This window comes from Salvelinus fontinalis, chromosome 26 (genome assembly GCF_029448725.1).
Source record: "Salvelinus fontinalis isolate EN_2023a chromosome 26, ASM2944872v1, whole genome shotgun sequence".
In the NCBI taxonomy this organism is placed as follows: domain Eukaryota; kingdom Metazoa; phylum Chordata; class Actinopteri; order Salmoniformes; family Salmonidae; genus Salvelinus; species Salvelinus fontinalis.
Genome location: NC_074690.1, coordinates 27663962 through 27691753, shown reverse-complemented (window position 1 = coordinate 27691753; position 27792 = coordinate 27663962). Strand labels below are relative to the sequence as shown.

The 27792-nt window shown below is 44.0% G+C and overlaps 1 protein-coding gene across 7 annotated transcripts in view; it reads left to right on the top strand.

Annotated features, from left to right (window-relative positions):
• LOC129824037 (E3 ubiquitin-protein ligase RNF220-like) overlaps positions 1 to 27792 on the top strand; it is a 184150-nt gene that overhangs the window by 6092 nt on the left and 150266 nt on the right. For all 7 annotated transcript variants that reach the window (XM_055883310.1, XM_055883312.1, XM_055883311.1 and 4 more), the window contains exon 2: positions 6313 to 7133. In XM_055883310.1, the coding sequence (XP_055739285.1) occupies positions 6485 to 7133 (649 nt within the window). In that variant the 5' untranslated portion in view covers positions 6313 to 6484. The remainder of the gene's footprint in view (positions 1 to 6312; positions 7134 to 27792) is intronic.

Sequence of the window (27792 nt, the reverse complement as noted above, 5' to 3'; positions counted from 1 at the left end):
CCTGAATGTCACTTTGGGTTGGTCACACACCAAGCCAATGGTTCAAATATACACAAAAGGAAAGAGAGTGCTTGGATTTGTGGGTGAAAGACGTCTCCTAAAGATTTTGAAAAGACTGATTAGGCCTACACCCCTCTGTGTCATACACTCTAGTGGAATGTATTGGTTGTTAGTGAACTGCCATTCGAGCAGTGTGGCACAGCTTGTCCAATCCTTATTGATTTTGCAGCTGAATATGCCCAAGTGGCATTATTGTATCCTTCACTGAGCGCCGGCTCTGATATTAAATCTTACTTTCATATTTGTCAGTACTGCAGCATATTCTGTGGAGAAGCAGCAGCTGCTGTTGGTACATTTTATTGAAATACTCTCTATATAGATTTCATATTGGCGAGTGAGCAGGTGATTTTGATTCAGAAGGAACATTTGAGCTACGGCAGTGTGTACAGAGTCACAGAGGCACACATCAATGACTCTATTTCAATAGTATTGACTGTCCTTCGGACATCAGCCACAACTGGCTGTCTAGAATTCTGAGTGAGCTTTCCGCTGGGACGCAAACACACCCGGCCAGCCCATCCACCACACAGACAGTTGACTCTGCCTGTCGCAAACACACCCGGCCAGCCCATCCACCACACAGACAGTTGACACTGCCTGTCGCAAACACACCCGGCCAGCCCATCCACCACACAGACAGTTGACTCTGCCTGTCGCAAACACACCCGGCCAGCCCATCCACCACACAGACAGTTGACTCTGCCTGTCGCAAACACACCCGGCCAGCCCATCCACCACACAGACAGTTGACTCTGCCTGTCGCAAACACACCCGGCCAGCCCATCCACCACACAGACAGTTGACTCTACCTGTCTGTGTCACAACGGCAAATATTTGATGCCACACTCCCTGTTTCAAGCGGCTAAAATCTATTAGACTTTTACCTATATGATTATGTTTTTACCATTTTAAGTGAAGTCTCGTATAAAAAAATATCTTCGATAATGTCAAGAGGTTTTGTCCCCTTTAGACTGAGTGGTTTTTAGGTGCCTATAAAACAACATTGGATTGTTTTGGAAGTGAAACAGTGTAATTAGCTGCTCTGAGATGTGCCAACATCTTCTCCCTGTGTGCAGTAGAATCACATGCAGATGAGTGAAGAAACACCTCTTATGTTTCATAGTAATGTTTCATAGTAATAGTAATGTTTCATAGTAATGTTTCATAGTAATGTTTCATAGTGATGTTTCATAGTGATGTTTCATAGTAATGTTTCATAGTAATGTTTCATAGTAATGTTTCATAGTGATGTTTCATAGTAATGTTTCATAGTGATGTTTCATAGTAATGTTTCATAGTAATGTTTTATAGTAATGTTTCATAGTAATGTTTCATAGTAATGTTTCATAGTGATGTTTCGTAGTAATGTTTCATAGTAATGTTTCATAGTGATGTTTCATAGTAATGTTTCATAGTAATGTTTCATAGTAATGTTTCTTGTGATGTTTCATAGTAATGTTTCATAGTGATGTTTCATAGTAATGTTTCATAGTAATGTTTCATAGTAATGTTTCATAGTAATGTTTCATAGTGATGTTTCGTAGTAATGTTTCATAGTAATGTTTCATAGTGATGTTTCATAGTAATGTTTCATAGTAATGTTTCTTGTGATGTTTCATAGTAATGTTTCATAGTGATGTTTCATAGTAATGTTTCATATTAATATTTCATAGTGATGTTGCGTAGTAATGTTTCATAGTAATAGTAATGTTTCATAGTAATGTTTCATAGTAATGTTTCATAGTAATGTTTCATGGTAATGTTTCATAGTAATAGTAATGTTTCATAGTAATGTTTCATAGTGATGTTTCAAAGTGATAGTAATGTTTCATAGTAATGTTTCATAGTAATGTTTCATAGTAATAGTAATGTTTCATAGTAATGTTTCATAGTGATGTTTCAAAGTAATAGTAATGTTTCATAGTGATGTTTCATAGTAATAGTAATGTTTCTTAGTAATGTTTCATAGTAATGTTTCATAGTAATAGTAATGTTTCATAGTAATGTTTCATAGTGATGTTTCAAAGTAATAGTAATGTTTCATAGTAATGTTTCATAGTGATGTTTCATAGTAATAGTAATGTTTCATAGTAATGTTTCATAGTGATGTTTCATAGTAATAGTAATGTTTCATAGTAATGTTTCATAGTGATGTTTCATAGTAATAGTAATGTTTCATAGTGATGTTTCATACTAATGTTTCATAGTAATGTTTCATAGTGATGTTTCATAGTAATAGTAATGTTTCATAGTAATGTTTCATAGTAATAGTAATGTTTCATAGTGATGTTTCATAGTAATAGTAATGTTTCATAGTAATGTTTCATAGTAATGTTTCATAGTAATAGTAATGTTTCATAGTAATGTTTCATAGTGATGTTTCAAAGTAATAGTAATGTTTCATAGTAATGTTTCATAGTGATGTTTCATAGTAATAGTAATGTTTCATAGTAATGTTTCATAGTGATGTTTCATAGTAATAGTAATGTTTCATAGTAATGTTTCATAGTGATGTTTCATAGTAATAGTAATGTTTCATAGTGATGTTTCATACTAATGTTTCATAGTAATGTTTCATAGTGATGTTTCATAGTAATAGTAATGTTTCATAGTAATGTTTCATAGTAATAGTAATGTTTCATAGTGATGTTTCATAGTAATAGTAATGTTTCATAGTAATGTTTCATAGTAATGTTGCATAGTAATAGTAATGTTTCATAGTAATGTTTCATAGTAAGGTTTCATAGTGATGTTTCATAGTAATGTTTCGTAGTAATGTTTCATAGTGATGTTTCATAGTAATGTTTCATAGTAATATTTCATAGTAATAGTAATGTGTCAAAGTAATAGAAATGTTTCATATTAATGTTTCATTGTGATGTTTCATAGTAATAGTAATGTTTCATAGTAATGTTTCATAGTGATGTTTCATAGTAATTGTGATGTTTCATAGTAATGTTTCATAGTGATGTTTCATAGTAATAGTGATGTTTCATAGTAATGTTTCATAGTGATGTTTCATAGTAATAGTAATGTTTCATAGTAATGTTTTATAGTGATGTTTCATAGTAATAGTAATGTTTCATAGTAATGTTTCATAGTGATGTTTCATAGTAATAGTAATGTTTCATAGTAATGTTTCATAGTGATGTTTCATAGTAATAGTAATGTTTCATAGTAATAGTGATGTTTCATAGTGATGTTTCATAGTAATAGTAATGTTTCATAGTAATAGTAATGTTTCATAGTGATGTTTCAAAGAGTTTTGGTAGAGAAGTTTTACTGTACTTGTACAGGCACTTGTAAATGTGTCTTGTTCGAATATTATCTACAATCTATTTTAATTTCACATTTTGAGAAATGATCTTTTTTGGAACTTGTTGTGGGTTTTGGAAATGATCTATGGTGTTACAGTGATGTTTCATTAGTTGATTAAATAATGGGCAGACATTGGGTTTGTGCTGTGCATTTCAATTTTCTTGAATTGTAGGAAGTAGGCTAATACATTTGAATTGAATAGCTGATTAAGATGGTGTTTTTTTAAACAACAACAATTACTATGTAGATACACTTCCCTTTTTAGAAGTTCGGAGATAATTAGAGATCTACTTGTTCAACTCATCTACCGAATTACCACAACATCAACTTGCAAATTGTCTAAACATGCCTCTCCATAGATAATATGCCTATGCGCACAAGTGTGTGTGTGTGTGTGTGTGTGTGTGTGTGTGTGTGTGTGTGTGTGTGTGCTCCAGAAGGGGTTGAATGACACCGTCTGCCCTGTCCTGTAATAAAATGTAAGAGTGGCACTTTCACTGTTGTCAACAATCTCTAAATGTACTGACAGACAAGGAAAGCACAGGAGCTGTTGTCTGAATGACGCTCTCTAAGGAAACTTTAGCTGTTTGGGGCTCCAATACTTGGCCATCAGTCAGAGTTGACAGTGTATGTTTATATCAAATTGGATTTATGTGCGTTTCTCTCCTAAAACAACCAGATGGAAAATAGGTTTGACATCCCAACTATTTACCTTTACAGAGACCTATATCTTATTTTACATTAGTGCCTTTCTGATAGGAATTATATTACACTTCATTGTTGTTGATGTTGCAATTTCTCATGATATCATGCCATTGTCACTTAAAATACAATAATGTGTTCTATTTAATATTTCACTGACAGCTGCATCAGTCTACCGAGAGTAATCAAGTTATGACAATATGGAAATATTCTATCTATGACGTTCGATAATAAAATGCAGATAAACCCTGTCAGTAAATATGTATGAGCTATTTTCAGTAGATTCTAACTGACATCTACTGTTTATATATGTATTATAGGTTATTCCAATGTTATTCCAATGATTGTATATCATTAGTGATAAGGATAATAGATCTTCAGTTTGGCTGAACTTTTATTGTTCAGTCTTATCATTTAAAAGGATGTAGTATATTATAAGACAAGCATGCAGTAATGAGATAGAAAACAGTTTAAGTCCTCCCTTCGGTGTCAGTTTCCCGACAACTCTGCGTGGTGTGGAGCGGAGCAGAGTGTGTGTGTGTCAGTGTGTGTCAGGCTCCAGCCCACGGGGCTGACTCAAGCGCCCTGGGAGCACAGGATTTGTTCCTGTAGCTCCCGCACCAGGCGACTTCGGCTCTGCTCCCTCGTCTGCTGGAGAAGAGAGAAATGATTAGCACATCGGTACAACACTCAGCTTACTTATGCTTTCGGCATAAAGGGATATCCTGTGTCCTTTTATTGAATTGTCAGTTTCACATTGAGTCCACAGCTCTGCACGCTGATGGTACCGACAATACAATTGAAGTATCCAGGTACTTATCACTGTGTTACCTGGCTGTCAACACCTACATGGAGTCATTGTTTAGAGGTTATCCCAGAGAAGAGATCTGATACGCAGGGAAGACTATGATGAAAGGGGGCATGGATAGGGCCTTTTGTTACAGATAGGGTATTGTTATTGGTACCATTTCAAGGTGCTTTTTCCTGGATAGATTAGGGGGAAAGACAGAGTGTAATGTGATGCTTGGGCGTCTGGCCAGACCGGAGCGCTGTAGTGTACTATAGTATAGTATAACCCATTTTCAACAGACATTCCCTTGACATCTACTGTATGGCTTCGTCCCAAATGGCACCCTGTTCCCTATATAGTGCACTACTTTCGTCCAGAGCCCCATAGGGGCACCATGTAGGGAATAGGGCGCCGTTTGGGACGTAGCCTGTGTGGTAATGTAAATGTAATGTAAATAGATTCTTTCTGAGAGAGGCTGTGTGTGCAGTGTGTCAAAGCTCAGATCAGGTTTTAAATTGATTTGAATGAGTGTTCAGGACAGCTGATGTATATAAAATATTTCTCAGCTAATTCCCGTGGAGAGTCTTTGATGTGGGCAGATATTCTGTGTGGCTTTGAAGAGCTATGTACATGATGCTGTAGGTTTGACCTTATCCACATGAATTGGTTCAACATTTGAGAGGATTTAGATAAATTAATGGTGAATGTATGATAGCATATCTAACTTCAACATTTTCTGTGTATGATATCAATGTAAAGGTACATGGAATGTTATTTTAAAATATAGATTTATGAAGTACAGATACATAAAATACTGAATTTGTAACTTCAGTTTTATGGTTGATTTTAATAGATGATGGGCACTTCTTTTGAGCTCTTAAAATGTACACGTTATACCCATACTTAGGTCCACCTTCGAATTACACTTTGGGATAAAAAATCTTGGAAACGTTTTTTTGCCATTGTTTCATTAAATCACCTCACACACTTTGTCCAATCTGACCATCTAATCCTCCTGAGAGTCTCAGTCTGTTTCACTGCTCCAGAGGCCAAGAGGTTAAGTGCGGCTAATTTATTCATTCAGTCAAATTTCCTGGCTGTGCAGATGGCAGCCTGATATGATATCACTATCACAATCCCATTGGAGTAGGCAGCCTGGGGACCCGGGACGAGTGTTCACATGAGCAAGCCCGGCCTTATCAGATTGACGAGCGCTGCCCTTATCAGTGACAGACGGTTCTGGTCCAGCTGCAGGCAGGGGAGGGAGAGATGGAGAGATGGAGAGATGGAGAAATAATCCGCTTAAATAGATGTGATCCAACCCCAGATCTCTCTCTGAGGGAAAGTTTGTGACTTCTTCAAAGAGGCTCTGTCATGTTATTTTTAATAGTTTTATGGCTGATGCTGAATGAAAACGTTGCTTCTTGTGTGTCCTGTTACAGACGGTGACCTGAGGAGGATGAACCCGCAGTGAGACTGGACCCTTCCGTGAGGACCCACCTTCCCCTGACCTGCGTGTCCAGAGCCGCCTCCCGCAGCCCGGACACCCCGCCCCACTCCTTCTTCTCTCAGCCCTTCCTCTGGGCCCAGGAACCCCCCTCCCCAGGTACCAGGATGGACCTGCACCGGGCCGCTTTCAAGATGGAGTCGTCCTCTTACCTTCCCAACCCTCTGGCATCCCCAGCCCTCATGGTGCTGGCTTCCACCGCCGAGGCAAGCCGCGACGCCTCCATCCCCTGCCAGCAGCCCCGCTCCTTCGGCGTGCCCGTCTCCATGGGCGAGAAGGACATGCACCTCCCCTTTAACAACGGCTCCTACACCTTCGCCTCCATGTACCACCGTCAGGGAGCCGTTCCCGGGGGCTTCCCCAACCGGGACTTCCCCTCCTCCCTGCTGCACCTGCATCACCAGTTCGCCCCCCCAAACCTGGACTGCTCCCCCATCAGCATGCTGAACCACAGCGGGGTGGGGGCCTTCCGACCCTTCGCCTCCCCTCCAGACGACCGTGACGGGGCAGGGGGCTACCAGTCTGCCTTCACCCCAGCCAAGCGCCTCAAAGGCTGCCTGGATGCAGACGCCTCTCCCCACCTGCGATACACGGACGCTGAGGGTAAAGAGTATGACTTTGGGGGGGGACAGATCCCCTCCAGCTCCCCAAGCGCCCTTAAGGCAGTGGAGGATGCTGGGAAAAAGATTTTTGCAGTGTCAGGCCTGTTGTCCGACCGCGAGACATCATCGAGCCCAGAGGACCGCATCGAACGCTGTGAGTACATTTATCTTTATATTATGAAACACAAAACACATGTAACGGTAACCACTAATTCTACTATTAAATCATGCCTCACAAAAAATACGCTTTTGATATTAGTTTACAAGAAAAAATGTACCTAAAAACAACACATACTGTGTGCTGTGTTGTTATAGAGACAGCAGCATCCATACTTTGCTATCTATGAAGTGTATTAAAGTACAGAGGGATGTTCAGGAAGTGAGCCCCACACACAGATGAACTCCACAGATTTGATTCATAAATTACATGGAGGTTTCTCTTGGGTAAGTGCAAGTGAAAGAATTTGGGAAAATATCAAAGGATGCCAGGGCATGCTCAGAAGAATAAGTATGCTGCTGAGAGGGAGTCCAGTAATATAACTGGCAGTAATCCACCCTGTGAACCTTAACTCCAAATACAGTAGCAGCCTGTGAAAACCAAAGACATTTCCATAGGCTCACTCAGCCTTAAACTCACTCACACACTGTCCTCCCCTCTCGCTGTGGTCTGTGGCGAACGCATACACACACACACACACACACACACACACACACACACACACACACACACACACACACACACACACACACACACACACACACACACACACACACACACACACACACACACACACACACACACACACAATTCCCTCCCCGATTATGTTCTCTGTCACCCCTACAGTGCACAACACTGATTTTCTGGTCCCTTCTTCCTGCCTTCCCCCTATGTCCTTTTCTGTCCCTGTCTCACTCCAACTCCCACAAGCTCGGTGACATTAGCATTCTCCAATGAGCAAAGGCCATTTGGCTCACTGTTTTAATCTGATTACTTGGGAAGTGACTCGCAGCAAGATGGGGTACAGTCCTGTCATCAGCATTCATCATACCACTGCACTCACCCAGCCAGTGTGGCAAATGAACAGGGGATTACCCAGCTTTCCAAACTTTGGCAGGAGGCATGTCTCTAACAGGAGGAGGGATAACCCCCCACCCCCACCCTCTCTCTCTGCACAAGCACTAACAAGTCCTACACACGTCAACAGGATCCATCTGATCTTGTGACAGATTGGTGGGAGAGAGCGAGAGAGAGAGAAAGTGGGAGTCAGTCTCTCAGGAGAAAGAGAACGAGCCCTCATTATGGTGGCGGGTAATTGCACACTGAGAGTCGCTGTGCTTTCTCGCTATCTTTCTCACTCTTCCTCTCCCTTTTCCTCTCTCTGTCTCTCTCATTGGGAGGGCTAGAGCGCGACAGGCGCACTGTGCATAAGGAGAGATCGAACCACCCTTGATCGAACACATGAGAGACAAGAGCGGCGAACTGAGACTGATCCGATAAAAACACCACCGGAGGAGCAGGGAGGGGGAATGACACCCAGCAAGAAGAAAGAGAGGGAGAGAGAAGGAGGGAAGAAGAGAGCGAGAGGGATGGAAAGAGAGAGAGAGATTAAAGAAATAGCATTTCTCATAAAGGATTACTTCTTATAGGAGTCTTGTTTAAAGTCTCGTTGGTGTTTTTGAGGTCCTGTAAACGTCAGCCCAGCTAATGCTGCCTGTGTTTCTGCTGGTCACGTTTATGTAGAACCAGAGAGATGCATGTAGATTTCTAGCGTAGATAGGAGTGAAATAGATGGAATTACATGTCCTTCGTGTTGGGCATTGGGAAATTGCAAATTCAGCCACATGAAGTTTCATGGAGAAAGGCTTATGGATCTTACCAATACCATCCAGATATACTGCTATTGTGTGTTAAGCTGATATTGGTGTCATTTGATTAGAATACGGTCTGGTTCATCCTCACTGATATAGAGAAGATTAGGGTGGAAGGGAACCAGGGGACTAGGGGGGTTGGCATCCCCAGTGTAGAGCAAAGCGGCATGGGCGTAGGGTATGGCGAGGACTGGGAGGGAGGAAATTATTTTGAGAGCTGGAAGCTGTTTTCTGTTTTGGAGCCTTGTCTAATTCGATTAAACCTGCACCCACCAAGGGCTCTAATGCAATTGAATTTCCAGCACTTTTATATAAGAGACTTAAATTGGGTTCTCTTGACTGTATACCTAGCTGCTTGCTGTCACTCCTGGAGCAGTGTCCCCTCAGTGTTAAACCCGCCAAATCTTCCCAGTACAGTCACTGGCACGTTTTTAAAACACTATGCTGTAAATCATTAAAACTCCACATAAAGATCCCAACATGGCATTATAATATACGCATATCACATTATAATATACACATATCACATTATAATATACGCATGTTACATTATAATATGCGCATGTCACATTATAATATACACATATAACATTATAATATACGCATATAACATTATAATATACGCATACCACATTATAATATACGCATATCACCTTATAATATACGCATATCACATTATAATATACGCATATCACATTATAAGCTATTTAATGTCAGTGTATTCATATTACAGATTTATCCCTCTGAAATCAGTAATAAAAGGGTGTTTCCTTGTATACTGTATAGTTTTAAAGGCACCAGGAGTCATTTGCCTGTTTAAAATTCACTTGAATATTTACAATGAAAGAATCACATGCACGAAGCTCAGTGAAGACAGAAGAACACTTGTTTGTTTGTGAGAGTGACTTTAAATGTGTTTATCTCTGTGTGTTTTGTGTGTGTGTCGTTTATTGTCATGGATGTGTGTGTGTACATCTCCCTGTGTGAGTGCGTGACAGCTGGAGCTTGTTTGTTTGTTTTCCCCCACCACACATTTGCACTGCAGATCTGAATATTGAACCTGACCTTGAGCAGCTAACCCACTTCCACATTTCCATTCCACAAAGCGCTCCAACAAGCCTGGCTTAGGGAGGAGAGATGGAAAGAGAGTGCAGAGACAGAGAGAGAGAGGGTAGGAAGGAAGTACTGTGTGTGTGTGTGTGTGTGTGTGTGTGTGTGTGTGTGTGTGTGTGTGTGTGTGTGTGTGTGTGTGTGTGTGTGTGTGTGTGTGTGTGTGTGTGTGTGTGTGAGTGAAAGAGAAAAGGGAGAGGAGAAGGTAGAGGGGGAAAAGTGAGATAAAAGGAGAGATAAAAGAAATTACAAAAAGGAGGATGAGCAATTAGCGTGGTTTAGAGCTGAAATGCAGACCCCAGCTGCTTTCCTGAGCAGCTGAAATAAAGAGAAGAATCCTTAAGACAACAGAGTGCAGCCACGCAGGCTTCCTTCCTGACGTGACCGAGCTGTGAGCCGTACAGGCCTGTCTCCATAAATCCCCGCTGATTTACGGGGTACTGGGTGCCTGGCAGGGCCGCACTTAACCCCCACCACCCCGGTTGCTCAGGACTGGAGATAGCCGCTGACCGACCCACCGCCCAGTCAGTCAGAGGACAGGCCAGTCAGGCTAGGCGAGACATCCCTCCTAATGTCTGTCTGTCTGGGAGAATCAGGATTTAGAATCAGGATTCAATCTCTCCCACATTTAATTCAAGATCCCCAATCACAGAAGAGTTTGGGGTTTAGGTTAAATTATTTTGTGATGATTATGAATATTAACAGCTAGGTTGTTAATATTCATAATGAGAATGTAGTTATATCTCCATAACCGTTTCTGTACCTTTCTGGTTGCCAGACAGATCATTCAGTGGCGCCTTTAATGATTTGCTGGCCCTTACCTTTCCCTCTCCCTCTCTGTCATGATGAGTGGTGCAGAGTTCCTGCCTTGTAGATCTGTCACCCAATGTGCAGTTATTCCAACGTTCTTCACATCCAGTGTTCAAAAGAGCAACGTACGCTGACAGCTGTTAAAACACACAGTGAGTCAGATGGGGATTTTTTTTTTTCTTTCAAAGAGCAGATGTCATCGGTGTGGTTGCTATTCCCGGGGAAATGTTACAAACTTTGGGAAACGTTTGTAGGAAAAGGAGACAATCACAGAAAGAGAGGGTCTTCAAGGAGGAATGATGCTAGTGATAAATAAAATGCATTAGATGCCTTTATGAATAGAAATACCTTTATATTTGAATTACTGTAATGTTATGCTCGTGAATGTTTTGTTAAGTCACAACAACTCCTATTAATTTCCTTCTGGCAGGTGAAGAGTTAAATAGCCAAGGAGACAAACATTATCATCCCCACAATAATCTGCTCCCTCCACACTCCCTCTCTCACCGCCTCTTGCTCTGCTGTCATCCCCTCTCCCTCCCTCCCATCTCCCTGTCACGGTCTAGTGGCGAGGTTAAGTTAAGTAAGAGTGTTCTAATAATTAGGCTTCGGCCCGGGTGCTCGTCTGTGCTTACCCAGATGTTAAAAGGCTTGTCCTCTCATTTTGCCTCTCTGTCAGTCCCCGTGCCCATCCCCCCTGCACCCCCCCTTCTCACCCCCTGCCTCCCCTCCAGTCTTCCGCCCACCTCCCGGGTACTGTGGCCCTCTGGCCTCCATGCCTTTGTTTACCCCACTGTCTGTGGCCCTCAGTCTCCCCGTGGCCTCCGGGGGCCAGGAATCCTCCTGCGCTTCCACTGGCCCTGCTGTCAAATCTCAAAACGTACTGGCCATCATGAAAACAGGCTTCTTGTTTTTGTAAAACTACCTCTGCACTCTCAAAAAACAACTTGAAAATTCCACAGATAATAGTCTCTCCCTCATTCTCTCTCCCTCTCTTTCTCTCCCTTTACCCCCCCACTCCCTCTCTATCTCTCTCTCTCTCAGCGGTAGACATTGGGTGGTTGTTGGCAGTAGACAGCAGGTGTCTACCCATCACAACGCTGTGTTAAATAGAAGAGCAGTGGGCTGTGCCATTGCTGCGGCGCGATGCAGATCAAGGATTAGCGCTTTCTGCCTGGGCTTTGTTGGCTCGGCCACTTGAATTGGACACAGATTGGTGGCAAGCCTCGATTATTGAAACGAGCTGCTGGATCCACTGTTAGGGAAATGAACGGGGGGAAATTAGATGAGCGGCGACATCCTCCTCCAAGGAACAGCTGGGCTCTCTGGACTAGTAAACAGCTACTCACATGAATCCGCTCTCAGCTAAAGGACGGCTGTTAGAACACATTGAACACAAGCCTGCAACTTTTGATCTGCTTTCTCAGAGAGAGAGAGAGAGCTTGTTTCAGCTTCAGGCTATATGACAACATAAGTATCAATAGGAGAATGTAAAAACGAGCAGAGGCTTTATGTAGCTGGTAATATTGTGGTGGTTGTTTCCCCTGACAGTGGGCTGTGTTATTTTTACTGCGTGTTTGTGTGTGTGTGTGTGTGCGTGCACGCTCATGTTATTTCTGCTGTGTCTGTGTGTGCAGCAGCACTATGGGGGGCCCAGTCTCCGTCTGTCTCCCAAGCCCCGGGTCAGCCACATTCCCATGGTCCCCGATTTCAGCCCGGTGCTGATGTCACTCAGCCTCTATAAAACCCCAGTGAAACCAGCCCGCTGAGTCCAGTAGAACCTCCACAGCTGGCATGCAGTTCCGTTCCTCTGTTACCCAGGGGTCAGGCTTCCGGTCGGTGCACCATGAAGGCAGAACACCCTGGAGGTCCACTCCTCCATTACCCCTCCTCCTTTTTTATTATACAGGTTTTCATTTGTAGTCTTAGGAAAAGGCGAATTGTCACTGACTGACTCACAGTGCCCAGAGCTGAAGGGTTTATTTCTCTAGAGAGCTGCCTTTCACAGCCTTCGGCCTGCCCAGGCTTATGCTGGTGTGTTGAAAGGTCTGTTCCCCCAGAGCTGAAGCCGTGCTCCTGCTAACAGGTCCCCCACCCAGAGCAAAACAAGACAGACCCCCACGACAGCCGGCGTGTAGTCTTCTCTTTTATTCCCCCTTTCATCTTTCTTTTTCCTATGCTCCTCTCCCTTTCTTTTTCTCCTCCCTCCCTCTCTCCTCGCTAGGTCTGCCCCCCCCCCCCCCCCCCCGTTCTCGTCTCTGTAATCTAATCTTCTCACAGTTTGTGGATGCAGTCTTCTGTGACAGGCTTGTTTCCAAAAAGCCCACTTGGCAAAACGACACATATACGTTACGCCCTTAATTTTGAATAATTCATCGGCAAGTGATTGCTGCCTCTGAAGCGCTGCGGTGATGGCTGGTCACGGTGCATAAGAGAGGCTGCGTTTGGGATCGTTACCTGTTTTAGCGCACGGTTTCACAATGTTGCAGAAGGGCTGTGCCACAATAACACCCTTTTTTAGGCCATTACCTCACAACCACATGACATGCACCTGTAGCTTTTATTTTGGTGCTATTTAGTCTTCACTGAAAATACGCTAGTCTGGTTTTTCAGTAAGCAAATCAATCAAAAAAAAGAAAAGAAAACTTAAATGTTGAATTTGTTGGTATTACAATGATTTACCAGGTAACTAAATAGGCATGTTTCAAACCGTTTAAGTGGGCATTTCCTTGTTATTTACACCATGCTCCATCGGATGCAGAAACACTGTATTACCACGGTCTCATAAGCTCATCACAGAACCACCATGTCCAATCATATCTGCATGGTCCTTCACACTGACCCACAATGTACTGGTGCATTTTTGACGGGTGACGGCCATTAGGAAAGTGTTGCCGTTCTCCCTCTAGCTACCTTCATGTCACTCTTCCTCCATCCCAACCCTCCTCCCACTAGCCCCAATTAATTATTTATCAGCATGTATCATCTATTTACCTTTGTAATCCATCTGTCAGCAGGCCTATTGATTCAATCCTGCATTCTAATTGTGTGTCCTCTACTCGGCAGCTATCTCATATTCAAATCCAATAGCTGTCACCCACCCAGACTCCATCTGTATTAGTTTCCCAGCCTCTCTCTGTCCATATCAGTGTTTAATCATTGGAGTCGTAGTAGCTATTCTAAGGTATTCTTAAGGAAGTTGTTATTTTCTCTACAGCTGCATCTCAGCTGTTTCTGCACAATAGCAATGAGAGATAGAGTTTTATTTTGAAGAAGTGAGTGAATATATGGTGTTTGGTAGAGAGTGAAACTGAGAAGTGGAACAGATGAGGGGATGAGTTTCAAACACGTAACATCTTTACTCCTCGTCTATTCTGTTTCAGTTCTTTATTTCGTCTTTTTTTCTATGCCTATGTCCCTTTTCTCCTCCTCCTGTTTGCCCCTATCGGTGTGCTCCCCAGAATGACTTGTACGCCCAGGCAGTGGGCCTGCTGTTACTTCTGTTGACATTGAGGTGTCAGATAGATAAAGGAGGTGTAGCTGGCTGTCTGTCTCTCTGCTGAGGTGTGTGTGTCCTGGGAGAGGAAGTTGAGAGACGGTAGACTGCACAGTACCGCACCACAATACTCAACACTACACCACACCACACTACACCGTACCGTACCGCACCACACCACACTACACCAGACCACATCACACTACACTGGACCACATCACACTACACCAGACCACATCACACTACACCAGACCTCACCACACTACACCAGACCATATCACACTACACCAGACCACACCACACTACACCAGACCTCACCACACTACACCAGACCATATCACACTACACCAGACCACATCACACTACACCAGACCACATCACACTACACCAGACCACATCACACTACACCAGACCTCACCACACTACACCAGACCATATCACACTACACCAGACCACGTCACACTACACCAGACCACACCACACTACACCAGACCTCACCACACTACACCAGACCATATCACACTACACCAGACCACATCACAATACACCAGACCACATCACACTACACCAGACCACATCACCCTACACCAGACCACATCACACTACACTAGACCACAGTACACCAGACCACATCACACTACACCAGACCACATCACACTACACCAGACCACATCACACTACACCAGACCACATCACACTACACCAGACCGTACCGCACCGCACCACACTACACCAGACAACACCACACTACACCAGACCACATCACACTACACCAGACCGTACCGCACCACCCTACACCAGACCACACCACACTACACCAGACCGCACCACACTACACCAGACCACACCACACTACACCAGACCACACTACACTACACCAGACCAAACCACACTACACCAGACCACATCACACTACACCAAACCAAACCACACTACACCAGACCACATCACATCACACTACACCAGACCACACCACACTACACCAGACCACATCACACTACACCAGACCACACCACACTACACCAGACCACATCACACTACACCAGACCACATCACATTACACCAGACCGCACCACACTACACCAGACCACATCACACTACACCAGACCACATCACACTACACCAGACCACATCACATTACACCAGACCACATCACACTACACCAGACCACATCACACTACACCAGACCACACCACACTACACCAGACCACATCACACTACACCAGACCACATCACACTACACCAGACCACATCACACTACACCAGACCACATCACACTACACCAGACCACATCACACTACACCAGACCAGACCACACCACACTACACCGTACTGCACCACATCACACTACACCAGACCGTACCGCACCACACTACACCAGACCGCACCACGCTACACCAGACCATATCACACTACACCAGACCACGTCACACTACACCAGACCACATCACACTACACCGTACCGCACCACACCACACTACACCAGACCGCACCACACTACACCAGACCACACCACACTACACCAGACCACATCACACTACACCAGACCACATCGCACTACACCAGACCACACCACACTACACCAGACCACACCACACTACACCAGACCACATCACACTACACCAGACCGCACCACACTACACCAGACCACATCACACTACACCAGACCACATCACACTACACCAGACCACATCACATTACACCAGACCGCACCACACTACACCAGACCACATCACACTACACCAGACCACATCACACTACACCAGACCACATCACATTACACCAGACCACATCACACTACACCAGACCACATCACACTACACCGTACCGCACCACACCACACTACACCAGACCACACCACACTACACCAGACCACATCACACTACACCAGACCGCACCACACTACACCAGACCACATCACACTACACCAGACCACATCACACTACACCAGACCGCACCACAGACTGTAGGTATCCAGGCATCTGAAGCCGGCGCTTTTATACACCAGTAAATAGTAAATAGTTTTATACAATAGTAAATGGCTCATACTGTTGTTGTCAGTTGTCTTCTAACTAGACTTTTGACATAATTGAATACAGTAGCAGAGTGGAGATAAGTGTATGCGTGTGCGTGTTTGAGTGTGTGGGTCTGTGTGTGTGCAAAGATGAATGGCTGTATGTTTGCCTACATTCGTGCAGGCATGTGTGTGTGCCTGTGTGTGTGTGTGTGTGTGCCTGTGTGTGTGTTTGTGTGTGTGTGTCTGTGTGTCTGTGTGTGTCTGTAGGGTCTATATATGCACGTCGGTATAAATGCAAGCTTATTGCTCATTCGATGCCCTCCTCCTCCTCTTCTTCCTCTTCCTCTTCCTCGTCTGCTGTTATAATAAAAGGCCATGTGTGAGAGCCCAGCATCAGGAAACGTGCAAATGCAGCAATCAGTAAACACTCACTGAGCTAATGACATCAATCAATGGCCTTTTAAAACAGCAGTTTGATAATTACAATCATCAATGCTCCCTGCAGTATTCATTACCAACTAGCAAGCACTGATCTCAATAGGGCTCTCCTTTCATCTCTGGCTTTCTCTCTCATTTACTCATCGCTTCATTGATAAAGCTTAATAGAGATGTTTTTATCTGGATCAATTTTAGAATTATCGTGTTTTGTAATATTAAGATTAAGAGTATTATCTATTTCGACTCCAGTTTAGTTTTTTTAAATGCTAAACCCGCTGTTCAATTTGTGTTTGCATTTTTTATCTAACATTAAGTTGTGATGAGAAGGATAACTTAATCCCATTGTAATATGTAGTCTTTAGTACATTTTGGTCTGTTTCCAGGAATAGAAATTGAAACTGTTATTCCTTTTAAAGAACCTCTGTTTAATGTTTTGATAAGAATTGATATAGGGCCTACTGTAATACATTAACACATCTTAGGAACTCAAAGTGTGAGACAGAATGCACTTTCTCTTTCATTATGATGGATTAGCAAAAGTTATTCCACAGCTGTAGAAAATCTATTTAATTCTCCACTTGTCTCTCCGTGGTGTCAGAAGTAGGAGACACGGTCCTTGTGTTTCATCTTGTGCAGTGATCAGTGATTACGTTGTCTCGTCCCGCCTTCTTTGAGAGTCGTGATGCTTGTCGTTACGGCGACGGTGGGGGAAATTGCGCTGAAGTTTATTCCTGTGACACATCAAAGGGAAACAGCGGCCGTTTAACTACCCCTCTCAGTGTGGGGTCCACAATCGTCTTAACCAGTGTCCCCCACATCGCCCCAACCATCAAAGATCTAAACTTCGGCCACTCCTCAATCGATGCTTTTCATCACATTTTGCCGTTTGTACCAGCCAAACAGAGACAATTCTGAGACATACAGATCAAACTTGTTGCTGTTGAAAATGACAACTGAAAGTGGTGAGGGGTCTGATCTGGGGTGGACTGAGCAATAAGCTTGCATTTATACCTCTCTTCTCTTTGCAGACTGGACTTGTTTGGCTATGTGTGGCTGACTGTGGCTGGGTCTGGGGTACAGCTAGCTAGCTGTCTGAGTTAAGCCTCGTTTCACACCTGCCGCGGTGTAATCCTTTAGTGATGTCAGACTACAGTAGACTTCTTTAGTGATGTCAGACTGCAGTAGACTCCTTTAGTCATGTCAGACTGCAGTAGGTTCCTTTAGTGATGTCAGACTGCAGTAGACTTCTTTAGTGATGTCAGACTGCAGTAGACTTCTTTAGTCATGTCAGACTGCAGTAGGTTCCTTTAGTGATGTCAGACTGCAGTAGACTTCTTTAGTCATGTCAGACTGCAGTAGACTCCTTTAGTCATGTCAGACTGCAGTAGGTTCCTTTAGTGATGTCAGACTGCAGTAGACTTCTTTAGTGATGTCAGACTGCAGTAGACTCCTTTAGTCATGTCAGACTGCAGTAGGCTCCTTTAGTGATGTCAGACTGCAGTAGACTTCTTTAGTGATGTCAGACTGCAGTAGACTCCTTTAGTCATGTCAGACTGCAGTAGGTTGCTTTAGTGATGTCAGACTGCAGTAGACTCCTTTAGTCATGTCAGACTGCAGTAGGTTCCTTTAGTGATGTCAGACTGCAGTAGACTTCTTTAGTGATGTCAGATTGCAGTAGACTCCTTTAGTCATGTCAGACTGCAGTAGACTTCTTTAGTCATGCCAGACTGCAGTAAGTTCCTTTAGTGATGTCAGACTGCAGTAGACTTCTTTAGTGATGTCAGACTGCAGTAGGCTCCTTTAGTCATGTCAGACTGCAGTAGGTGGTTCCTTTAGTCATGTCAGACTGCAGTAGGTTCCTTTAGTCATGTCAGACTGCAGTAGACTCATTTAGTCATGTCAGACTGCAGTAGCTTGCTTTAGTCATGTCAGATTGCAGTAGATTCCTTTAGTCATGTCAGACTGCAGTAGGTTCCTTTAGTGATGTCAGACTGCAGTAGGCTCCTTTAGTCATGTCAGACTGCAGTAGACTTCTTTAGTCATGTCAGACTGCAGTAGACTCCTTTAGTCATGTCAGATTGCAGTAGGTTCCTTTAGTGATGTCAGACTGCAGTAGACTTCTTTAGTGATGTCAGACTGCAGTAGGCTCCTTTAGTCATGTCAGACTGCAGTAGGTGGTTCCTTTAGTCATGCCAGACTGCAGTAGGTTCCTTTAGTGATGTCAGACTGCAGTATACTTCTTTAGTGATGTCAGACTGCAGTAGGCTCCTTTAGTCATGTCAGACTGCAGTAGGTGGTTCCTTTAGTCATGTCAGACTGCAGTAGGTTCCTTTAGTCATGTCAGACTGCAGTAGACTCATTTAGTCATGTCAGACTGCAGTAGCTTGCTTTAGTCATGTCAGTATGCAATAGATTCCTTTAGTCATGTCAGACTGCAGTAGGTTCCTTTAGTGATGTCAGACTGCAGTAGGCTCCTTTAGTCATGTCAGACTGCAGTAGGCTCCTTTAGTCATGTCAGACTGCAGTAGGCTCTTTTAGTCATGTCAGACTGCTGTAGACTTCTTTAGTCATGTCAGACCGCAGTAGGCTCTTTTAGTCATGTCAGACTGCAGTAGTCTCCAGGACTCATGGTGCTCTGCGGGTTCCATTTCAATGTGGTCTGTCTAATATCGCACCCCCGTGGCAAAATGCTCGGAATTCTGCCCTCCTGGAGGAGGGGGGGGGGGGGGGGGTAGAGGGGAGGCAGGGGGGCTAAGAGGAGCAAAGGAGAGCAAATCTGTCACTTCTCCCAAAGCAGCCACCCCTCTGACCTCCATTCAAAGATATATTGATTTTCCAGTGCTCTCTCCAAAGGGTGTGTGTGGGTGTGTGTAGTGGGGGGAGAAGGAGCATCAGGCGCAACACAGTATGGCTTCTTTTCTCTACAAGTTAAACACACATCCCTAGCTACCTCACTAGCATGGAAATCAAATCAAAAATGTGTAAAATACTGTACAGACATCACGGCAGCAACATCTATGTGTGTGTCTCCATGTTTGTACCAATAGGGAGTGTGTGTGTGTGTGTGTGTGTGTGTGTGTGTGTGTGTGTGTGTGTGTGTGTGTGTGTGTGTGTGTGTGTGTGTGTGTGTGTGTGTGTGTGTGTGTGTGTGTGTGTGTGTGTGTGTGTGTGTGTGTGTGTGTGTGTGTGTGTGTGTGTGTGTGTGTGTGTTTGTTTGAGTAGGGAGCCAGTGTTTAATCCGTTTCTGGCATAGGGTGTTGTCTTGTTGGTCTCAGACAAGCTGATCCAAGCTCTCAGTTCAGAACTCCCTCTAGTTCTCTTTACTGGAATCCCTCCGATAGCCAGGCTGCACGGAGCCGCCTGAGGAAATCCAAGGATCCTTCAGAAGAAACAAAGCTAGCGTGTACAAACAAACAGAGCCAAGGGGAGAGCAGTCCCAGATCCCAGCATCTCTTTCTCACTACTCCTGTCTTATTGGTCCTAAGCCCTCTCTGTGAGCCTGGACAGGGGCAGTGTAGCAGTGGGAGAGAGACTTGTCTTGGAGAGGATACTGTTTGTTCAGTAAACCCTGCCAAACCTGCCACCAATGACTCACAAAGTTTTGGAAAATAGTTTCAACGTTACAGTTTGTTTCCTTTAGATGTCTTTAGATTCCGTTCAATGATGCAAAGAAGAATGTAAGGATTTGATGATTTACTTGCCAAAAGAGAGTGGTTTGAGTCTTTTCCATGCACACTACATTAGTTTTCGGGGAATTTACAAATCAAACTGTTATCTTTGGTAGTTGATATTGTGAAGGCTCGTGCATAAACATCATATAAATACCAAGATTGCCTCGTCACTTTTACCCCTACCTACATGTACGTATTAACTAAATTACCTCGTACCCCTGCACATTGACTCCTTACTGGTACCCTTGTATATAGCCTCGTTATTGTTTTTATTGTGTCACTATTTCCTTTTTATTTGTATTTTTATTACTTTTTAACTCTGCATAGTTGGGAAAGGGCTCGTGAGTAAGCATTTCAGTGTAAAGTCAACACCTGTTGTATTCTGCACGTGACAAACACAACTTGACTTGTTTATAATACCCCGTTTTCCTTCAGAGGGAGTGTAGCTACGATTAGATCCTAAAGCTACAGCCCACAGTGTGTCGTCCAACAGTTGTAACACAACATTCACATAAAAAAGACTCTGACTTTGCAGCAATGTCACAGCAACAAACAGGTATTATGAGCTGTGGAGAGAAGAGGTCAGGTGTCCACTGGGAGGTGACCTTACATGGCAGCGTGGTGCGAGGTCTTTGGTATCCTTGGTAATGGTTGACCGCTGGGGCTGCTGGGGCTGGGCTGGACACGCCGGGTCGTCTTGGACATGGGCGGTACACAGATAGCGGAGTGCATGCTGGGTACTGGTCCTGCTGGGTTGTGGCCCACTGAGCTCTAGTTAAATGACGCCTGCTCAGACCAGGTAATGATGATCCGATGGGACCTGAGAACACACTGTGATAACGGAAACGCAGGTGCACTGGGCTATTTCCTGAAAAAGGGAAACAGCTGAGAAGATGAAAGTACATTTGAAAGTGAAATAGGTTTAAAAGTGTGAAGTGAGATACTGGTGGACTAGTTTGAGTGTGGACACTGGCGTGTGTGTGTTTTACAGCCGAGTGTGTGTGTTTGTGTATATTTGTGTGTGTGTGTTGGTAATGTTTGTAGCCCCTCAGGCCCCTCCCTCCCTCCGTCAGACCTGTCATCACGGCCTTAATAATATTCCATCGATACAACCAGCGACATGGTCTGGCTGTCTCGTTTTGGGTGTCCTGCAGCAGGCATCCATCATCCAGCCGGCAGAGCCCTCCAGGCTGTCAATAACCCCACAGAATGCTAATGGTGGCATTTAACCACGGCCTGACAAATTAACCAAGGCCACTCAACAAGGGTTAAATATTCATCATCCATTCCAAGCCTCCCTAACTGGTCTGGCTTGGCTACACAGCTGCTTACTTGGCTGTATAGGCTAAGCATGGAGCTGGACCATGGATCTCATAAGAATATACACCACATGACCAAAAGTATGTGGACACCTGCTCGTCGAACATCTCATTCCAAAAGCATGGGCATTAATATGGAGTTGGTCCCGCATTTGCTGCTATAACATCCTCCACTCTGTTGGAGCATTGCTGTGGGGACTTGCTTCCATTCAGCCACAAGAGCATTAGTGAGGTTGGGCACTGATGTTGAGCGAGTAGGCCTAGCTCGCAGACGGCGTTCCAATTCATCCCAATGGTGTTCGATGTGGTTGAGGTCAGGGCTCTGTGCAGGCCAGTCAAGATCTTCCACACCGATCTCCAAAAAGTTTACAAAGTTTACAATTGGCTCATTCATCCCCCTCCTGTCCCCTGTAACTATTCCCCAGGTCGTTGCTGCAAATGAGAACGTGTTCTCAGTCAACTTACCTGGTAAAATAACGGTAAAAAAAAATAAAAAATAATAATAATAATAATAATTAAAAAAAATCTGTGTGGAAAGGAAAGGGTATTTTCCAAAGTTGGAAGCACAGAATCGTTTAAAATGTCATTGGATGCTGTATAATTAAGATTTCCCTTCACTGGAACAAAGGGGCCTAGCCTGTACCATGAAAAACAGCCCCAGACCATTATTCGTCCCAGATTCGTCCATTGGACAGCCAGATGGTGAAGCGTGATTCATCACTCCAGAGAACGTGTTTTCACTGCTCATGAATCGAATGGTGGTGAGCTTTACATCACTCTAGCTGACTCTTGGCATTGTGCATGGTGAGCTTAGGCTTGTGTGCGGCTGCTCAGCCATGGAAACCCATTTCATGAAGCTCCCGACGAACAGTTCTTGTGCTGATGTCGCTTCCAGAGGCAGTTTGTAACTCAGTAGTGAGTGTTGCAACCGAGGATAGACAATTTTTACACGTTACACTCTACTGCACTCGGTGGTCCCTGTGTGCTTGTGTGGCCTACCATTTCACGGCTGAGCCGTTGTTGCTCCTAGATGTTTCCACTTCACAACAGCAGCACTTACAGTTGACCGGGGCAACTCTAGCAGGGCAGAAATTTTACGAACTGACTTGTCGGAAAGGTGACATCCTATTGAAAGTCACTGAGCTCTTCAGTAAGGTCATTCTACTGCCAATGTTTGTCTATGGAGATTGCATGGCTGTGTGCTCGATTCTATACACCTGTCAGCAACGGGTGTGGCTGAAATAGCCGAATCCACTCATTTGAAGGGGTGTCCACATACTTTTGTATGTATAGTGTATAATACTAGAGTAGCTATGTCATAAACCTAGAATGTCTAGAATGTGTTCTCTATGTTCTATTTAATTATATGATGAATACCTTTAAAGCCAACCCACAGAGAGAGTGGATACCGGCCCCTCAGCTTGCCGTTATTTATTGTTATCATGTTAGAGAGAGTTAGTGAATAGTGATGATACATAGGCATGGTGCATTGTCCCAGTGTGCACCTTTAAGGATGGTCATGCAGTGGGTTTAAAGGGGGATTATGCTCATGCACACACAGGGTTAGAGGAGCTGATCGCGTCCCCCTCCTCCTCCTCTCCTCTCTCTCTGATCACAGATGGCAATGTGTGGTGTTCTTGTCTCAGGAGGGAGATGGTTGGTTACGATGAAAGCCCCCAGCCAATACCCCCACCCCTTCCTTCCACACCACCTCCCTCTCTGGACTGGTCCATGGCTAGGTCGAAGGTAGGATCACGGCTGGAGCAGCAGGCAGTAAGTGTGTCTGCCACATGAAAACCTGCCTCGGCCTCCAATGTCCTCCCCTCCTCATAGCTAGACCGACCAGCAGCCCAGCTCTCCTGCCCCTTCTTTTTTCCCTTTCTCTCTCTCTCCCTCCCTTTCTCTTTCGTATTCAGCCTGTCCATCAGTGGCCTTATAAATAATTCATTGCACTTTCCCTGATGCCTTGTCACCTTGCCTTCTTATTCGCCACCTTGTCTCCTTCCTCTCACTTCCCCTCCTCTGTTCTCACTGCAGCGGAACACCCCAGGAGCCCGCTTGTCCGGGACCACACACTCTCTCATCCTCACCCCCCTCTCACCCCCTCTCTGCCCCCTCCTCCTCCTCCTCCTCTTCTTCTCCTTTTCTAGACTCCTGTCTCAGTCAATGGTCATTGAGTCAGATACGGGGGTCCTGGTGGGTTCCATTTGTAGTCTGCTGTGTTTGTGGCTGGTAATTAATAGCAAGCCCTTTTAACTGGCCAATTCCTTTAAGATTCAAGTTGCTTTCTACCAAGGGCTCTAGAATGGGAGGGCGGCAACGGCTTTTTGTTTTATCTCCACATTCCTTATCATATTGTGACTTCCTGTTCAGTTGGTAGGTGTTGTGTATAGATCAGCTTTAAGAGCTTGTTTATTTTAGATTCTCTTCTCGGCTGCCTGTAAAGAGGGAGAGTTGAGTTGTCTTTTCATTTTTACTTCTCAGATGTTAAAGAAACCACTTGATTTAATGCAATGCGCTCCATAGATAAAGGAAAAAACGAATGTCATTGTCCTGTGGAGAGGCTTGTGGCTACCGGGCTGTGCAGCGCTCTCTGCAGACAGGCAGGCATACCCACCAACCTGCAGCAGGCTGGAGAAATGGAGGGAGGAAAAGGAGTTGTTTCCCCACTAATTTCACTGAGCATAACCACAGACTTCCTAAACAGTCTCCTCTCCTCGCTCCTCACGTCTCCTCTTGTCCTCCCAAGGGGCAACTCTCAGCAAGAGAACATCGGAAAACACTGAAAGCAAAGCAATCGGAGAGCTGTAAGCGTGTCACTAATCCAACTCTTCTCTCAACAATTAAACACTGAATTAGAATTAGAATTAGTTTAGAACTCTTACTTCTTCTAATTACCAAAATGAAAGCTTGCATTGAAACCCATTAGTCATATGAATTTAGATTAATACAAGTTAGGAAGTGTAATGATGAATTGCCTCTGGTTCCCTCTGTAGAGTTTAGTGTAGTGAGAAATGGATTGTGGGCGTCGGAGGGCTGTGTGCTGGCTGATGCAGTAGGGTCGGCTGTGGAGGACTTGGGCAGAACTCCTGGGACATTGAGATGCAACACAGGAAGATCGGGGTGTGTGTGTGTGTGTGTGTGTGTGTGTGTGTGTGTGTGTGTGTGTGTGTGTGTGTGTGTGTGTGTGTGTGTGTGTGTGTGTGTGTGTGTGTGTGTGTGTGTGTGTGTGTGTGTGTGTGTGTGTGTGTGCATGTGTTTGTGTGTGAAAGAGAGAGAGAGAGAGAGAGAGAGAGAGAGAGAGAGAGAGAGAGAGAGAGAGAGAGAGAGAGAGAGAGAGAGAGAGAGAGAGAGAGAGAGATGGGACGGCGCATACTCTGAGATGCATACAGTAAACAGGCTGTGTGTGTCCACCAAGCCCTCGTCGGCTCCACAACCTCAGATGGGACTGTCTGCAGCATTCACCTCAATCCCGGCAATTAATGCATTTAAAAAAACGTCCCCTCCACTTTCGCTGCCAGCCACACAACTGCTATTCTTTATTCAGCTGAGGCCCTGCTCGGTTAGTGGAAAATCAGCAGCGGCTCCCCGGCCCATAAGAGGCAGATCAATCAGGGAGCTGGGTGATGAATTAGACTGGTATCAGCAGCATGGAGGGAGGATGCCACACTGATGCTGCTGCTGTCCTGGCCTGGGAAGCAGGGAGCTGACACCATACAGACACAGCCTGAGTTGTCCTTGTATACAATTCTCTGATATCAAATACAAAATCCTGTCAAAACAAGTTAGAATAGGCCATGTGAATGGAGAATATCCACAAGAGGCCAGACTGAGCATTTGTATAAGGGTCTAGCAAAACAAACTACAACAACGGTAGCAAACCTATTTATTTGATAGCATCCACAGGGGAGAGATACATGATATGGGACATTCATTTGTAGAACACGTCTTGTGATAGTCTAGCTTCAAGGATGAGTTAATGATATACAGTATGAGGCCTTCGTTTTTAGAGGGTAGAAAATAGACACCCCAGCAGACCTGGAACATTCCCAGAACATTAGCTAAGATTCCCATTAAGTTCTACTTACAGTTTTATCTAACATTAGGATGATAAAATAATTTGGGGGAGGAAATATCCTTGGAATGTTCTCCTAACATTCACTAAAATGCTGTGCACAACATCTGTATCAACTACCACAGAACATTCCCCTAAAGATGTCATTAGGTTTCCGGGTAATGTAATAATACAATGTACTAGTAATGTTTTTCCAGCAAACCAAAATTGGTTCTGTGAAAGTTCCCAGAACATTCGTTAGGTTGCAGAAAATGTTCTCATAACACAAAAACGGTCCTGTCGTGGGGATGATTATACGATATTTGAATAAAACATTTGCCTGATGTTGCAGGAACGTCCACAGAACACATTTAGTCTGTTCTTTAAAGGTTCTCAGAATGTTTCATTAGGTTGTGGGAACAGACTGGTGGGAACATTGTGGGGACATCACAAAAGATATGTTCCCAAAACACAAAAACTGTCCAGTTGTGCGAATGATTCTATAATGTTTGTTAAAGGGGCGCAGCGAACATCCACCTGGTATTACAAGAATATTCCTAGAAGACATTTTGTCTGCTCTTTAAAGTTTCCCAGAATGTTTTATTAGGTTGTGGGAACAGTCTGGTGGGAAGATATGTTCCCAAAACACAAAAACTGTCCAGTTGTGCTGATTATTACAATGTTTCTATTAGGTTGCGTAAAACATTTACCTGATGTTGCAAGAACATTCCCAGAACACGTTTGTATGTTCTTTAAAAGTTCCGAAATCAATTATTTATTTTGTGGGAACATTGTGGGGATATGACAAGAGATAGGTTCCCAAAACACTAAAACTGTCCAGTTATGCTGACATTCAGATAATGTTTGTATCAGGATGCACAAAACATTCCTTTGATGTTGCAAGAATGTCGACAGAACAGCCTTTCTGAGTTCTTTAAAGGTTCCTAGAACATTCAATTAGGTTTTGGGAACAGTGTGGGTACATTACAAGAGATAGGTTGGTGAAACACAAAATATGCTCAGTTGTGATGACATTCATACAATGTTTAAGATGGTTGCACAGGACATTCCCTCAATGTTGTATGAATGTTGACAGAACACTTGATCTAAGTTCATTAAGTTATGGGAGTTGTCTGGGATGTTGTCGTATTCCCACAATGTTCCACAACCTAAGTAAACATTCTGGTAACATCAGGTAAATGTTCTTTGCACCATAAAATAAACATTGTAGAATCATCCACACAACTGGACAGTTTTTGTGTTTTGGGAACATGTCTTTTGTCCCCTCAATGTTTGCACCAGACTGTTCCTACAACCTAATGAAACATTCTGAGAACCTTTAACGAACAGATTAAATGGAAAATTCTTGGAACATCATGTGAATGTTTTATACAAACATTCTACAATCATCAGCACGGCTGGACCGTTTTTGTGTTATGCGAACATTTGTTGCAAGCTAATCAATGTTCTGGGAACTTTCACAGAATCAATTTTGGTTTGCTGGGAAGAGACATAAAATGAGGGAGAAACAATATTTACACTAGATTTATTATAAGTCACAAGAGGATTGAAAACCTTCTGAATGAAAAAGATATATCATATTTTAGGTTTGAATAGGAGTCTTTGTATCGCAGAGGGGAAATTGTTTTACAAAATGTTAGACAGGCTGTACTGTGAGAAATGTCGTGACATGGCCCCAAAGGCCCTCGGGTTAGCAGGGGGCCTGTGGCACTATCTGTCCCAAGTCACCTTGTATTGCTGTTACTAAGCCCTCGTTGGCTCCACAAACAGCCCTGCTGTACGAACCAGATACTACACAGCCCCCCCCCCCCCCCCTCTCATTATCGCACTCTCTCTCTATTCGGCACTCAGCTTGTGTAATAAATTCATTGTAACGATGACAGCTTCGTTACTAGGCCGCCTGCCTTGTTTTGGTGTAATTCAAACGACAGCTTTAGGACTTTTTTATTTAAGACGTCCTGTAATTACATGGGTTTTAGCATATGTAGGGAGAGAGATATGATTCATT